At 47.6% G+C, this 12,658-nt stretch overlaps 5 protein-coding genes across 6 annotated transcripts; 2 read left to right on the top strand and 3 right to left on the bottom strand.

Annotated features, from left to right (window-relative positions):
• Window positions 1–2,305: 2,305 nt before the first annotated feature.
• ONS95_010113 (uncharacterized protein) lies at window positions 2,306–4,034 on the bottom strand (the record flags this gene model as incomplete). The annotated part of the gene is made up of 4 exons (XM_058503683.1): window positions 2,306–3,003; window positions 3,053–3,348; window positions 3,401–3,610; window positions 3,661–4,034. The coding sequence occupies 4 exons, from the start codon at window positions 4,032–4,034 to the stop codon at window positions 2,306–2,308; spliced, it is 1,578 nt and encodes a 525-aa protein (XP_058360396.1).
• An 865-nt stretch (window positions 4,035–4,899) lies between these two features.
• Window positions 4,900–5,775, bottom strand: ONS95_010112 (uncharacterized protein; the record flags this gene model as incomplete). The annotated part of the gene is made up of 1 exon (XM_058503682.1): window positions 4,900–5,775. One exon carries the CDS (start codon window positions 5,773–5,775, stop codon window positions 4,900–4,902), a length of 876 nt encoding a protein of 291 aa, XP_058360395.1.
• Window positions 5,776–5,911: 136 nt separating this feature from the next.
• ONS95_010111 (uncharacterized protein) lies at window positions 5,912–8,350 on the top strand. 2 transcript variants are annotated; one of them, XM_058503680.1, is made up of 4 exons: window positions 5,912–6,475; window positions 6,526–6,687; window positions 6,809–7,530; window positions 7,581–8,350. In XM_058503680.1, exons 1-4 carry the CDS (start codon window positions 6,292–6,294, stop codon window positions 8,286–8,288), a joined length of 1,776 nt encoding a protein of 591 aa, XP_058360393.1. In that variant the 5' UTR covers window positions 5,912–6,291; the 3' UTR covers window positions 8,289–8,350. The 2 variants fall into 2 exon arrangements, with proteins under 2 accessions (XP_058360393.1, XP_058360394.1); XM_058503681.1 differs by having other exon boundaries at window positions 6,526–7,530.
• Window positions 8,351–10,294, bottom strand: ONS95_010110 (uncharacterized protein). The gene is made up of 2 exons (XM_058503679.1): window positions 9,236–10,294; window positions 8,351–9,182 (listed from the first exon to the last, which is right to left on the bottom strand). Exons 1-2 carry the CDS (start codon window positions 9,244–9,246, stop codon window positions 8,924–8,926), a joined length of 270 nt encoding a protein of 89 aa, XP_058360392.1. The 5' UTR covers window positions 9,247–10,294; the 3' UTR covers window positions 8,351–8,923.
• Window positions 10,295–10,366: 72 nt separating this feature from the next.
• Window positions 10,367–12,629, top strand: ONS95_010109 (uncharacterized protein). Its single transcript, XM_058503678.1, has 2 exons — window positions 10,367–11,431; window positions 11,486–12,629. Exons 1-2 carry the CDS (start codon window positions 11,378–11,380, stop codon window positions 12,476–12,478), a joined length of 1,047 nt encoding a protein of 348 aa, XP_058360391.1. The 5' UTR covers window positions 10,367–11,377; the 3' UTR covers window positions 12,479–12,629.
• Window positions 12,630–12,658: the final 29 nt, after the last annotated feature.

The following is a 12,658-nucleotide window of genomic DNA, read 5'->3' as shown; positions in this document are numbered from 1 at the left end:
AATAATTGGTGATCGCCAGGCCACGGATCTGAAAAGCATCTGTGAGGTTGGTTGATGCGCGTCCGAGGTGCGTTGCGCACGCAAGCTGCAAGACATCAACATCGCCATCTGCTATCCACTACATCTGCATCAACTCGCCAGACATGAAGCTGCGTCATGTCTGCTTTCCTGCCCCTAAAAACAAATAATTCCCGAAAACTCAGAACTCACCAAACCGTCCCATTCATCACAGGCAAATATCGTCCGATACAGAGTTGCTCACACTCGAGTCACACTCCCGCAACTCCAGCAACGAACTCATGTTCGAAGGATTCATGTCCCCTCCTCCTCCCAACCAGTAAGCATCCAGCTTTGATGTGCAGAATTATGCATTCGATGCAGGCTTTCGCTCGATGTGGAGGCTAAGCTGTACGAAAATGTGCAAATATGGCGGGGTGGAGCGACCGGCTCTCTCGGTCATAAAAACTGCTCTGCAAAACCCGAGAGGTACCTCAATAAATCCAACTGTTTGGCCTTGACTACTGGTAGGCTAGTATAACTGATATCGATATGTGGCGGTATAATAAGCAGCAAAAGAACTATATTATTTACTGCGTATAGGGCGTTCATCCGAGCTGAATACTGTAGGGCGAGTGTCACGTCCGATGTTGTAACCCCTCACACTGTACTTTTCTGTACAACAATACCTCGCTGGACAATAATCCGAAAGCGACTCCCATATTTCTTGAAGGTAGAGACTCAGACTTCAATCTTCGAGTTCTGTCTGTCATGTCCTACCAAATCTCTAATCTTGGATCTTGGATCCCGCTCCAACCCCACCAGAGTCGCACTTTCCCTTCGCCACCCCACCTTGCCAAACCCCAAGTGGAGACCTAGATATCCATCTCGACTCTCGATTCTCGATTTTCTACCTAATAATGACCGACTTCATTTGCAAGCTTCGAGCTTCACTCGCTCGGCATTAGCTTCCTGCACGGTACTGGATTTCTCGCCCTCTCTTTGGACGATCCGTATCGCTGGGAGTGAGCGAGGACGCTACGCGAGGCAACTAGGCTTTGGTATCCGCCAAAGAAAAAGAAAAATACAGAGACCGAAAGCCAGCCAGCCCTACCCAAGAGAGATTTGTTATTGCATGAAGCTGAAGAAAAGTAAGATTCAAAAGTCAAAAATAGGGACGCGCGGTAGATAACCTCGGCAAGGCTGTTTGTTTTCGTGCTTGGAAAGGGAGCTGGGAAAGATAGGTAGGTTGATTGATATGTACTAGTAAGTGATAGATATGCTTGTGATCAAATGAACTTGCAGAGCCGGACACCATCATTTTTCAGCGTGCATCACACCGCCTTTTCGACTCCAGGACTCATCCTCGCAAGTTTCCCAACAAACAGACAATCGCTTGATGTCGACGCAATGCGAACGGACTTTATATCCAGTGATTGTTTGGTTATTTGCGTACTTTGCTCTCCTCGCTACTCTACTCGCTGGATCGAAGAGATGTGACGCTGCATTTATGGGCCGAATTCGGAAAGTTCGAGGCCGGAGCCTGACGCCCCGAGGAGGAGATTTTGTCTAGAGTTTGAGAGGTGGAAGATGATAAGTCGTTTTGGTTGTTGTTGAGCCGAGTACAGTCGAGCCAAGAAAATGGGTTACGCAGTGTTCCCCCTCCTCCCACAGCTCTCTGGCGCGCCAGATCCGCACTGGTCTTTTCATTTCCAACCAAAGTAAGATTACTTTTCAAGGAGTACTTCTCGCCCGTTTTGTACTTCTCAATCGATGACGGCAATGACGATTATTCCTGCTTGGTTGTAGGAATTTGATCCAGACCAACAGGATAACCCCATGGCTAGTCGCCTGGGACTACTCGCTGAGTCTCCCGGTCCAGCCCCAAAGCTGCAGCCACTGCATCGAGTTTTCCGAGAACGGCCTCGTACATGCTGAACCGTTGAGGCGAGAGACTGCAATTGGGGCGGCGCTGCTTGTGATTCGAGGAAGCTGATCACGTGCCGACGACTTCGTGACTGACGCGAGGTGGCTGTTGCGATTCGGTTCGTGCTGCAGCGTACGGCGCCTGAGAGGATGAGAGAGAAGACAATGTGTTGTTATGTACGTGACATGAGATGAGATGCTTTCGTCATTCAGTCAGATTGCCCTCGAAGCTGGGCTCCTCTCCACTCTTCGGGTTGCTGGCGTGAGAATGTATGTCAAACCAAGTGTTGAGCATGGTACTGTACACGGCAGTGAGGCCCTTTTCGCCGCATAAGAACGAGCCACGACAATACCGAACCCGAATTGCAAGTAAAAAGTAACATCAAATCTCCTCAGCCCAAGATCCAGTCATTGTTGCCCAGAGATCATGATAGAGAGGAACAGTTGCAGCTGTTGATTCGACGCTCGGCGTTGCACTACTGCTCAAATCGAATGAGCTGGCATCCATCGAGACCAGCGGGTCGAAATAGGCATTGAGCGAGTAATCCATCATGGGGCAGATTCCCGTCGTGGCAAGAGGATGGCCAATAGGTGGTTCAGGGGCCAGCTTCGCGATGCGCTTTTCATAGGATTTCTTGACACTTCCAAGAATCATCTGGAAGACATGATACACATCGGCATGCTTGAGAGACTCTGCTGTCCTGACGGGAACGGAGGATAGAAGCTGAAATCTGTAGCAGAGACAGTCGAGGTACATCACCAACGGTACTTGTGACCGGGCTGTATCTGCGTTCCAGCCGAGTTTTGCGGCCATGGCAAATGCGAGGCGCGACATCGCTACTACGGCATGAACCATGTAGCCCCAGTGAACAGTGGTAAACTTCAAATAAGTCGCTTCTGGCAGTGAGAGGAGGTAATCGAAGAAGCTCTTGCAAGCCGTCAAACAGCTTGTCAGATTGGTGACATTCATCATTTTATAGCCCGACTCCTTCAGAAAGTCCTTGTACGGCATACGAAAGAAGCCCAAGGGCTGTCCGTAAACCAAAATCTCCGTAAATTTTTCGGCAAGCATAAGAGGGACTGGAGTGTCAGCTTCTGGGTTGTTCTATATGTTATGAATGAAACATACCTTCATATCTAACCGTATCAGGTGTAGACTTTTGACACTCTTGGAGATTGCCTAGAAACATCTGTATGTTCACCTCATCGTTGAGAGCTTCCATTCGCGGATCAATTGATGGCCGCGGGAGGGCATTTACATCACCAATCTGCTCACATAGTCGTTGTAACTTGAGAGTGTATCCGATGTCTGTCGAAAATTCCTCTTGCATTACTCCTTCGCTATCTCTGTCCAGCATATCTCGGTAGTCACGATTTTTAGGCTTGCGGAAACCCCTTTTGATGCTCGGGAAAAGTGCGTAAGCGCTAGAAAATAGTTAGTGTATGGCCTTTTTACCTTGGTCGGAGGGTGATTTACGCAGATGACATGTAATAACAGCCCATATAGGTTCTCCTGGCAGCTGCGGAAAAGTGATCTCCATCGGTCAGATCGCTAGTTGTGACAGCAACATCAGTCTTGTTCATACTGGGCGTAGCTTGATCGAGCCCAAGATCAACAAGTAGACTTATGGCTAGATTCATATACATGAATGAAGTCGTGTCACGAGGATTAACATGTGCCGGATACCTGATTCTGTCAGCACAATTCCCTGATGTGGTGGCAAGCTCCAAACTCACCAAGTAATGTAAACCAACAACCCTTGAAGAAAATCCAGACTTCGCTGTCCTTGGAGAAGTACTTTGGAACTCAGAACACGTCTGAACTCATGATCGATTTGATGATGCAACAGTCTGTCTTGGATCGAAGCAGAAGTAAGAATAGCAAGAAGAAGGAAAGGCGACGTCCTCGACAGAGAAGGCACTGTGGCATCTGGAGCGATCTTTACGAAGGGGAAGAAGGATGCTTTCTCTCGGTACTTCGCTAAGAGCTCTTCGGCTTGCTTCAAGGTTACCTTTCGTTTTTCAACGATTGTGGGTTCCTCAATTCCATGCTTGATAGGGTCATAAACCGGGTCCGCTTCGTCATCCTCCCCGTCTCCGAAAACATTCATATGATGCTGTTGGAGTGCAGCTATGTCTTTGCTGATGTCTGGAGAGTGGATGGTAGAGAGTGATAATGAAAAGTCAGAATTGCTAACTGCAGGGTTTATACCGGATGATGCTGATGGACGGCTGCAAAACTGTAATTAGCACAATACAGTAACCCAGAAGTTTGGAGGCAAGTCGGTCAAAAATTCAATTCAAGAGGCATTGGGGAAAGAGTCACTTCGTCCTCTGGTCACGAGACTCAATCCCGACGACCTTTCAATTTCAGCATTGAACCCTGAGCTTCTCAATCGCAAGTGGTTGGAAGACAATACGAATAGAACTTACGAAGCACGAGTTCTCATGGGACGCGCTTTGGATCGAACGATGCATTGATTCCCATTTTGTTCACACTTCTGGCAAATGCCAGCCTGGCTTTTATACACGCATCGACTCTTGCTTGCCCGGCAAGCTTCACAAGCCTTCGCATTTCGTAGTTTCGAAGAATTGGCAGGATTCTCAGACATTCTGTATGTGGCCTTTTGATCAGGAGGATGTATTTTTCGATCCTCTTTCTCCTCCGCATCGATTAAAGTCAGCAACGAAGCAGGTGGAGTCGCCAATGCTGACATAAAACCATAATACTTGCTCATTCGGTGAGTTGTAAATCCGTATATCCGCAGCCAATCAACGGACGTTTTGAATAGAGAGTCATGTGACAGTCACGAGACATTGTACATGTTGAGAGCTTCCCGAGGTCCTTAATGCCTCCTGTTGGCAGTGATTGAACTGTAAGTTGATGAGAAGCAGTATTGGACCTTATTTCCTTGTTTCGTTTCATTTTCAAATGTGCTGAACAGCCAAAGTAGGTACCTTGTAACCAGATTGCACCTACGACTCTGCCACCAAGACATCGGCAACACAAGCTCGATGATCAGAAAGACAAATACCATCATCGAATTTGTTTGCCATAACCCCATACGTGAGATACTTGATCTTGTCACCTTTTCTGGAAAAGATGAAGTCTATCCGCGACTGTGTGTTGTCGACATAGCCAAAAGAAGTAAAAGTATATACGTTTCCGGATCGTTCTTCCCTTGGTATTTGTAGACATATATCCTCCATGACCGACTCAGGAGAAGTCATAATCTTGTATGCATCATCATCAGGAGGGCTGTTGAAGTCTCCCGCCAGCAGAACCGCTGATGGTTTTTCCGTGTCCGTCAAGGATTTGACCACTGCGAGGATGATCTTGACGCTCTCTCTTCGTGACTTCACTCCCTCGTGATCGAAATGTGTGCAGAGAACCGAGATCTTTTGTCCAGTCTCTAGATGAGTGAAGGTACCGATAGTAACAATTCGAATACAGGCTGCATCCCATCCTATTGATGGCACATCTGGTGTGGGGCTCATCCATTTTGTTTCCCAGCCGTTCAACTTCCATACAGATTTTCGATAGAAGATTGGAGAGTATTCTCCTGCTTCTTTTCCATCATCTCGACCGACGCCAATGTAGTCCCATTTTCCACCTGCTGATGTAGACTCGTTCAGTGCTGCATGGACGTCTACAAGCTGAGAGTGGAGGACTTCTTGAAGGCAGATGAATGTTGAGGGTGCTATAGAGTTGATGACCAGCTCGGTGCACAGGCGAGGGCATCGAACCTTCCAGGGTTCTTCGCCTTTGAGAGGCTTCTCAGTGGCATACCGTATGTTGTGAGAGATGATTCGGATATCTATGGCGCGTGCTCTGGACGAATCTTTCTCCATGGTTGAGCTCAGTTTGTTTCGGGTCATAATGTCTCGAACTGCTGAGGATCGACGATACAATCAATGAATGCTTGAAGTTGTGCTCTTCTGTGGACGTGTCGTGATCTTCTAATCTTCTGATGTTGACAAGGAATGAAACGCGGGGTTGCTTGAGATCCACAGCTGTCAGCCACACCCATCCACCTGCAGCCGCCCTTATTCCACAATTCTCGTCCACTTCAACACCACGAGGTACCTTATAATAAGGAAGAAGTGGCTACTCCTTCTCACCACCTTCTTTACTTGGTAGTACCTCGTTGATGGCACTTTCCTATCTCGATGATCTACAATGCATACCCCATGTCTCATACCACGTTGCCCTGCTTGGCAAGAGTGGGCAGTCATAATCTCCCATAGCGAAAGCTTGCGGGAAAGCTTGTTCAAGTCTTATATTACTTACAGACAGCACCTGTATCCCGCTCTTTGGTAGATCGGGTAGTCCAAAATTCATGTCGGAATTCTTGCTCCCTCGTCCAAATGCGTGTCTCTTCCACCTCGTTCATCGTTTGCACCCTTGCTAGCTTGTTCTTGGGCATTGTTCAGGCAGCTTCGGAGGTAGTCCAAGCTCAAGTGCCCCCTAGAACGAGCTATGAGGGAGCAAGCTGCAAACAAAACATTTTCCAGCATATTTTTACTAGCAGCTATGGGGTGCCATATGTTGGTATGATAATTCCGCCCACTTGCATGAACGGGACTAACCTCGGAACCCAGGAACTTACTTTCCGCCCAAAGACTGCTATTTCACAACTACGATATTCAACATGTCTGTAACATCTCGTGGGCGACAATATGATAGACTAGCGCTCCTGTTTCTAGGCGATATTGAGGTCTGGAGAACATCAACAGCCATGCCCAGCCAGGAGGGGATATATTGTACGTCATTGAAACACCCAGTGCTTTCCAGAAATCAATGTACCAAACTCTAAACAACATGAAATTTAATATCTTTCGGAACTGTCCATGAAGCAACAAATGCTTATTCCCAGCTACCCAGGGTCCTATCAAAAAGACATGACGGTCTTCGACACACTTCTCAGAACGGAACAAAAAATCATTTTCGATCTCAGTAATGTATTCACAGACTTGTATACTGGAGCTTTCAATGTCACTCTAGAGGTGCTATACTACAATGATGAGTACATATCGAAGAGCAGTCCTCCCGACAAGATCTTCCCAATCTCAGCACTCGCCTCAAGCAGAAACATCTCTTCTGTCCTGTCTCTACCCGATGATAACGCAACTATCTCGATTCAGCTCCCGCGAAATGTTAAGAATGCAGTTGTCGCCCTGCAAGCATCTGGCAATGGCGCAGAAGAATTCTGGTACACCAATGTCCCAACGGAGTATGTGGACACATTCCTAGAGAACCCAGGATGGTTGTTCGGATACAGCCCATTTAGAGAGGTGCAACTCTTGATCGACGGGAAGCTGGCGGGTGTGTCATGGCCATTTCTGCTCCTCTTCACTGGTGGCGTTGATCCGGGACTCTGGCGACCAATTGTCGGAATCGATGCATATGATTTGCCAACGTTTGACATCGATGTGACCCCCTGGCTACCATTGCTATGTGACGGAAAGCCGCACGACTTCGGAATCAAGGTAGTGGCATTTGACAGCACAGTTGAGGGGTATGTTGGAACAATTAGTCAGAACTGGTGGGTGACAGGTACAGTCTTTGTTTGGCTAGACGCTCACGGAGAGCAGACTACTGGCAGTGTAAGTTACTTTCTATTTAGTGCTTTGAGTGGATACTTACCCAAAATTAGAGCATCTCAAGCCATGTTTCCGCTCCAGTTTTCGAGTTCCACCCTCAACTCACAACCACAACCACCAATAATACCACCAGCAACTCATCCTTCTACTTTGAATTGACAGCCAGACGCACTCTCTCCATATCCTCCACGATCAACTGCTCTTTCGGTTCCAGAACAGTTGCCTGGTCACAATCACTCTCCTTCAATAATATTCAAAACATGACTGGCTCAGCCTTCAACCAATCCCTCAGCATGCTCACAACTGGCTCACATACCGATTCTTTCTCCGGCACAAGGACAAGCTACTCATATCCCCTGAATCTCTACAGCTCGTATATCATCGCACCAGCATCCAAAATCACCCTCTCCTCAGTCCTAGCGCTCATCGATCGAAGTCGTATCACACAGGGCATCAATTTTCTCTCCTACCTGAGCGGGTTGAGGCTCGGCGGTGAGAGCTTGAGCACAAGACAAACTGCGCGGAGCAAGTATTTCTGGAATGAGACTATTGTGGAGGGGACAGCTGATGACACGGGAATATTAGAGCAGTGGTTCTCGTATGCAGGGAAGTTGGGGCTGAAGTCGAATGGTGTGGAGGCGTTCTCGAGGCATTTGAAAGAGGTTGATGATGAGATTGTATTTGATGAAGGCGCTTGGAAGACTATGAATGTGCCAGCTACGCAACCATTGCCGTACGTAGATGGGGAGCCTATGGTGTAATGTAACGAAGTTGATTTATGTTGGGAAGGTGGAGAGTGAGTAAGTTTTATTCAAATATGAGGTATTAAACATTAGTTATTAGTATATATAGCCTTCTATGGTATCTCAATTCCTTTCAGTAGACAACCTGTGTCTTGACCAAGCACCTAAACAGTCCCAAAGATGCAGAATATTGAACAATTCCCGACATGCATTCTCTTGGCAACTTCTGTATCCATACGCAAGCATACATTCCAACATGGCACAACTGGCTTTCCAGCTCTCCTTCCAACAATTCTCCTGGCTTCATGCCACATATATATCAACAAGAGAACTCGTTCCGTCTTGTGACGAGGAATTGTCGAGTTGTTTTCCAACAACGGTCCAAAAGTATCTTCCTCATTTCGCTCTGCTTGGCCGTTCGTCTCTCATTGCCGAAGTTGACTTCGCTGATGATCTTGCCCAACCGTCTCCGTGCTCGACCTCGGACTCGAACCAACCATCATCCCCTCAACTACCCTCGTTGTCCCCACAGTAGCCTTAAGCCGCTGTTCCCTTTCCAACATCTCCTCTTTAGCTCTCGCCATCTTCGCACTCAACTCGGCGTCGACGGGCCAATATATTTCATATCTCCTCTCAAAATCCAGTCCATGTATTCACTTCTTATCATCGCTCTCAACGATACGCTCCAGGCTTGGCGTGATCACAATCTCGGGGATCGATGCGCTTGAGCTTGAGCTTGTTGGCCGGCTCTGCTGCTCCATGGCGAGCATCGCGGCTTTGGCGCGTGCCATCTTGTCAATGAAGTCGAAGTTGATTTCGGGTTGAGGATGAGATTTGGGGCGTGAAATGTAGAGGGCACGGCTAGGAGGGGAGTTTGCGTAGGAGGATGAGATGGAGGCTTGGTGGAATTGTCTGAGGGGTTTGTTAGCTATGGTTGGAGACTTTGGCCTGAAGGGACGATTTACCTGCTATCCATTGCTGAGGTATGAGAAGTTTGTGTAAGTGAAGTGTAGATATTTGTGTTTTGTTGAAAAGAATATTCACCAGGAAGATTCAGTGTCTGCTCGAAGTTTAAAGAAGAAGATGCTCTGAACAAGAAACAAGATTTGAAAACCAGGGAATGACGATGAAGATATATAGAAAGTATTATATGGCTTTTCGTTCAATGCATCGGAGCATCTCCTCCCCGAAACAGATAACAGGCCCGACACCATGCCCCACACGAACGCAAAGTCGTTAAGGTTACCTCACCCTAAACACCTAAAACAAACCTCCCATTGGATCCAACACGATTGATCCCTTGCTAGTATCCCTGGCTCCTGCATCTGCCACTCGGGAATTCAGTTGCATCATAGGACTCTTAGCTGCAACAAGGATTTTTTCACTGCCTTGGCGTCCCCCACAGGAAAGAATGGGAATGTAAGGACCCGTCATGTGGACGCGAACTCCACCGTTCTGGGAAGTACGAGTTTGTCTGATCCAATCACCAGTCGTACTCGGAAAAGAAGCAGCTATGATGCATTGTCCCGCCGCTAAGGCATGGAAACGATATTCGTATTTTTAGGCTTCGTATTGCGGGAGATCCGCGATGTGTGCTTTTTGGTTGGTTAGATGGTGATCTGAACAGCGGACACGAGGGTGAGAATGTTTGAAGCACAGCTCTTGGTGAAGAGAATCTGTAGATCTGGTACGATTTTCTGCTTGGGCGGTTGGGTTTCTCGTGTTCTTGTGTTCCTCGTGAGCACGGTTACATCCAACGAGAAAAGGGGCTCGCTTGTTAAAGGCTTTGACAAGCGAGATCGTGAATTTGGTCAAATCGCAGCCAATCAAATACACCTCGGCAGGAGTATTTTCTAGGAACAAGGGACTTTCTGTGGGATCATTGACCACGTCTTTGGGCCCTCTTGAGGAAGGTGGAGTGTTGGATGTGGCGTCGGTAGTTCTCTCTTTGTCTTGGCTTATGTCAAGTCCCGGAGTCTCGGGTGGGATGGGGTTTAGTGGGGATCGAAGCGCACGAATGACGATCAATTCTCTCGGTCCTTTCCTCGAATCTGCAGTTGCAAGATCTGGAAGTAGAATATTGTCAAATTTCCAACCTGATACAACGAGTTACGAACATTATTCTCACAACAAATATTATTCTCACAACAAATATTATTCTCACAACAAATAACTAGAAAAGAAAGAGCAGCATTTTTGTCATTCGTATGTTGTTTGTGACAAGGAAGTTGAATATGTATTTGGGAAAACGTGCGTACCAAACCGTACAAGTTGGAGAGTCCCTTCGATAATCCCAATCCTCGCTTGCCCTCACCGGTCACGAATCTGATTTGCCTCGGATATCGACATGCAGATTGTTACATCTACACTTTTCTTCATAGGCTTCTGTCAAAGTCGCAGTTTCAGAATCGGGACAGACTAAGATGAATATCGAAACATCAGATGACCGAATCTCACAGAAACACAGCCACAACCTTTCCGGCCCCCCCCCCACACGTCGGCCATTTCCAGTATCGTGTTTTTGCTCCGCCTTCAAAAGCTTGAAGATCGATGCCTTTCCTCCTCTTAGCACAGTGCAGCTCAAACAAAAAAGTGAACGTTACCTGCAATCGCCACTGGACGAGACGTCGGGTTAAAGGTAAGCGACGAGGCTACGAGTTGATGAAAGGTACTGTTTCATTGAATGGCCCACCCGATTCCCGTTAACACCATGGATCTTCAGCCTCAAGACCCTTACTGATATAGCCGAATGTTTGTTCGGCATGACGTTCGGTGCAGTGCCATGTGCAGCCTATCTACGAAGGGATATTTGTGACTTGGTGGCTTGTTGGTGCAAGAACGGTTCTGTTTGCTAGGACTTGAGGTCGGCATTGGCAGGCGCTACAGTCTAGTAGGACAGGCTCATGTCGTATTTTAAGTTTGTGGTGCCACCAACTCTGTACCCACGACATCGAATTTTTGGGGGAGATTATAAGTTACACTGATGTCCTCTGTTAGTTCACTGATCATCAGAGCTTTATTATCCCGTCCCATCTGATCGAAGGCTCTGAGTCCGTGACCCAGAAACCATCTCAAACGCGTATCCATCAAGTCCATCAAGAGCCATTATGCTCTATTCCATTCTTCTCACTGTAGCTGGTTTATCCTCCGTTCTTGCCGTGGTGAGTCTTCTTTTGTCTCTCGCTTCGTTTCGCAATGCTAACATAATGTCATAGCCAGCACCACAAGTATCGCCTGGAACTCTAGGTCTGGGAGAACAATGCTCAGGCTCCTCCGAATGTGCCAACGGCGCTAGTTGCTATGCAACCAACTCCGGTCTGATCACTCGTTGTGGCAACTTCCAAGCATCGTGCAGCTCTAACTCACAATGTGCCTACAATACATGTGTGGACGGTCTCTGCAATGGGTTCCTCGCTTCCACAACAACCACCTCAAGCTCCCAATCAACAGGAACTTCAACCACCGTCTACCTCCCGCTCGGCGCAGACTGCAATCCCAACTCCACACCATGTGCAAATGGAGCCAGTTGTTATGCTACGAACTCCATGCTACAACCCAGATGTGGAAACTTCCAAGCAACCTGCTCCAACGACTCACAATGCGCTTTCAATACTTGCCGGAACGGATTCTGTAATGGTTTCATCGCGTCGACCACTGCAACAGATAGTCAATATACTAGTACGGCATCAAGAACTCAACCTACAAGTACATCGACAACCGTCTACCTGCCACTAGGAGCAAATTGTAGCCCGAACTCAACACCTTGTGCGAATGGCGCTCAATGCTACGCTACGAACTCAATGCTGCAACCACGATGTGGCAACTTCCAGTCAGCTTGTACGAGCAACGCGCAATGTGCATTCAACACATGCAATCAAGGGCTCTGCAATGGATTTCTCGCTAACAGCAGCTCGTCACCTGTAAGCACTGCACCAACTACTTCGACTTCGGAAGCCTCGTCTTCAAAAGCTTCTTCTACAGAAGCTTCATCGACTATTCAAAGCACTGCTGTTGTGACCATGACACCCGTGGTTACGGAGAGCTCCCTTGTGATTGTTACGCCTTCGGCCACTGCAGGTTCATCTTCGGCTTCGACTACGACGTCTTCGGCGCCAGCGCAGCTGAATACCAATGCTGCAGCGGAATCGAAGAGTAGACATTTGGGACTTGTGATTGCGGGTGCTGCAGCAGTTTTTGCCTTTGCATAAGTGATACCATGCAACGAGGAGGGCAGAATGTGGCAGGTTCTGAGCTATTGGCAATGGGACAGGTTGGCTTGTTTGCTATGTGGTGGGTGGTAAGAGAAGAGCCAATATATAATGTATAATAGACGAAGAGAGAAGAAAAAAACGTTAGAATCGATAAATTCCACAAATGGACAATACGCC

The sequence above is a fragment of the Cadophora gregata genome (assembly GCF_030347475.1).
Source record: "Cadophora gregata isolate MNR1 chromosome Unknown scaffold_4, whole genome shotgun sequence".
NCBI classification, from domain to species: Eukaryota; Fungi; Ascomycota; class Leotiomycetes; order Helotiales; family Ploettnerulaceae; genus Cadophora; species Cadophora gregata.
The sequence above is the reverse complement of the archived record's forward strand: the minus strand, read 5'-3'. Positions and strand labels throughout refer to the sequence as shown.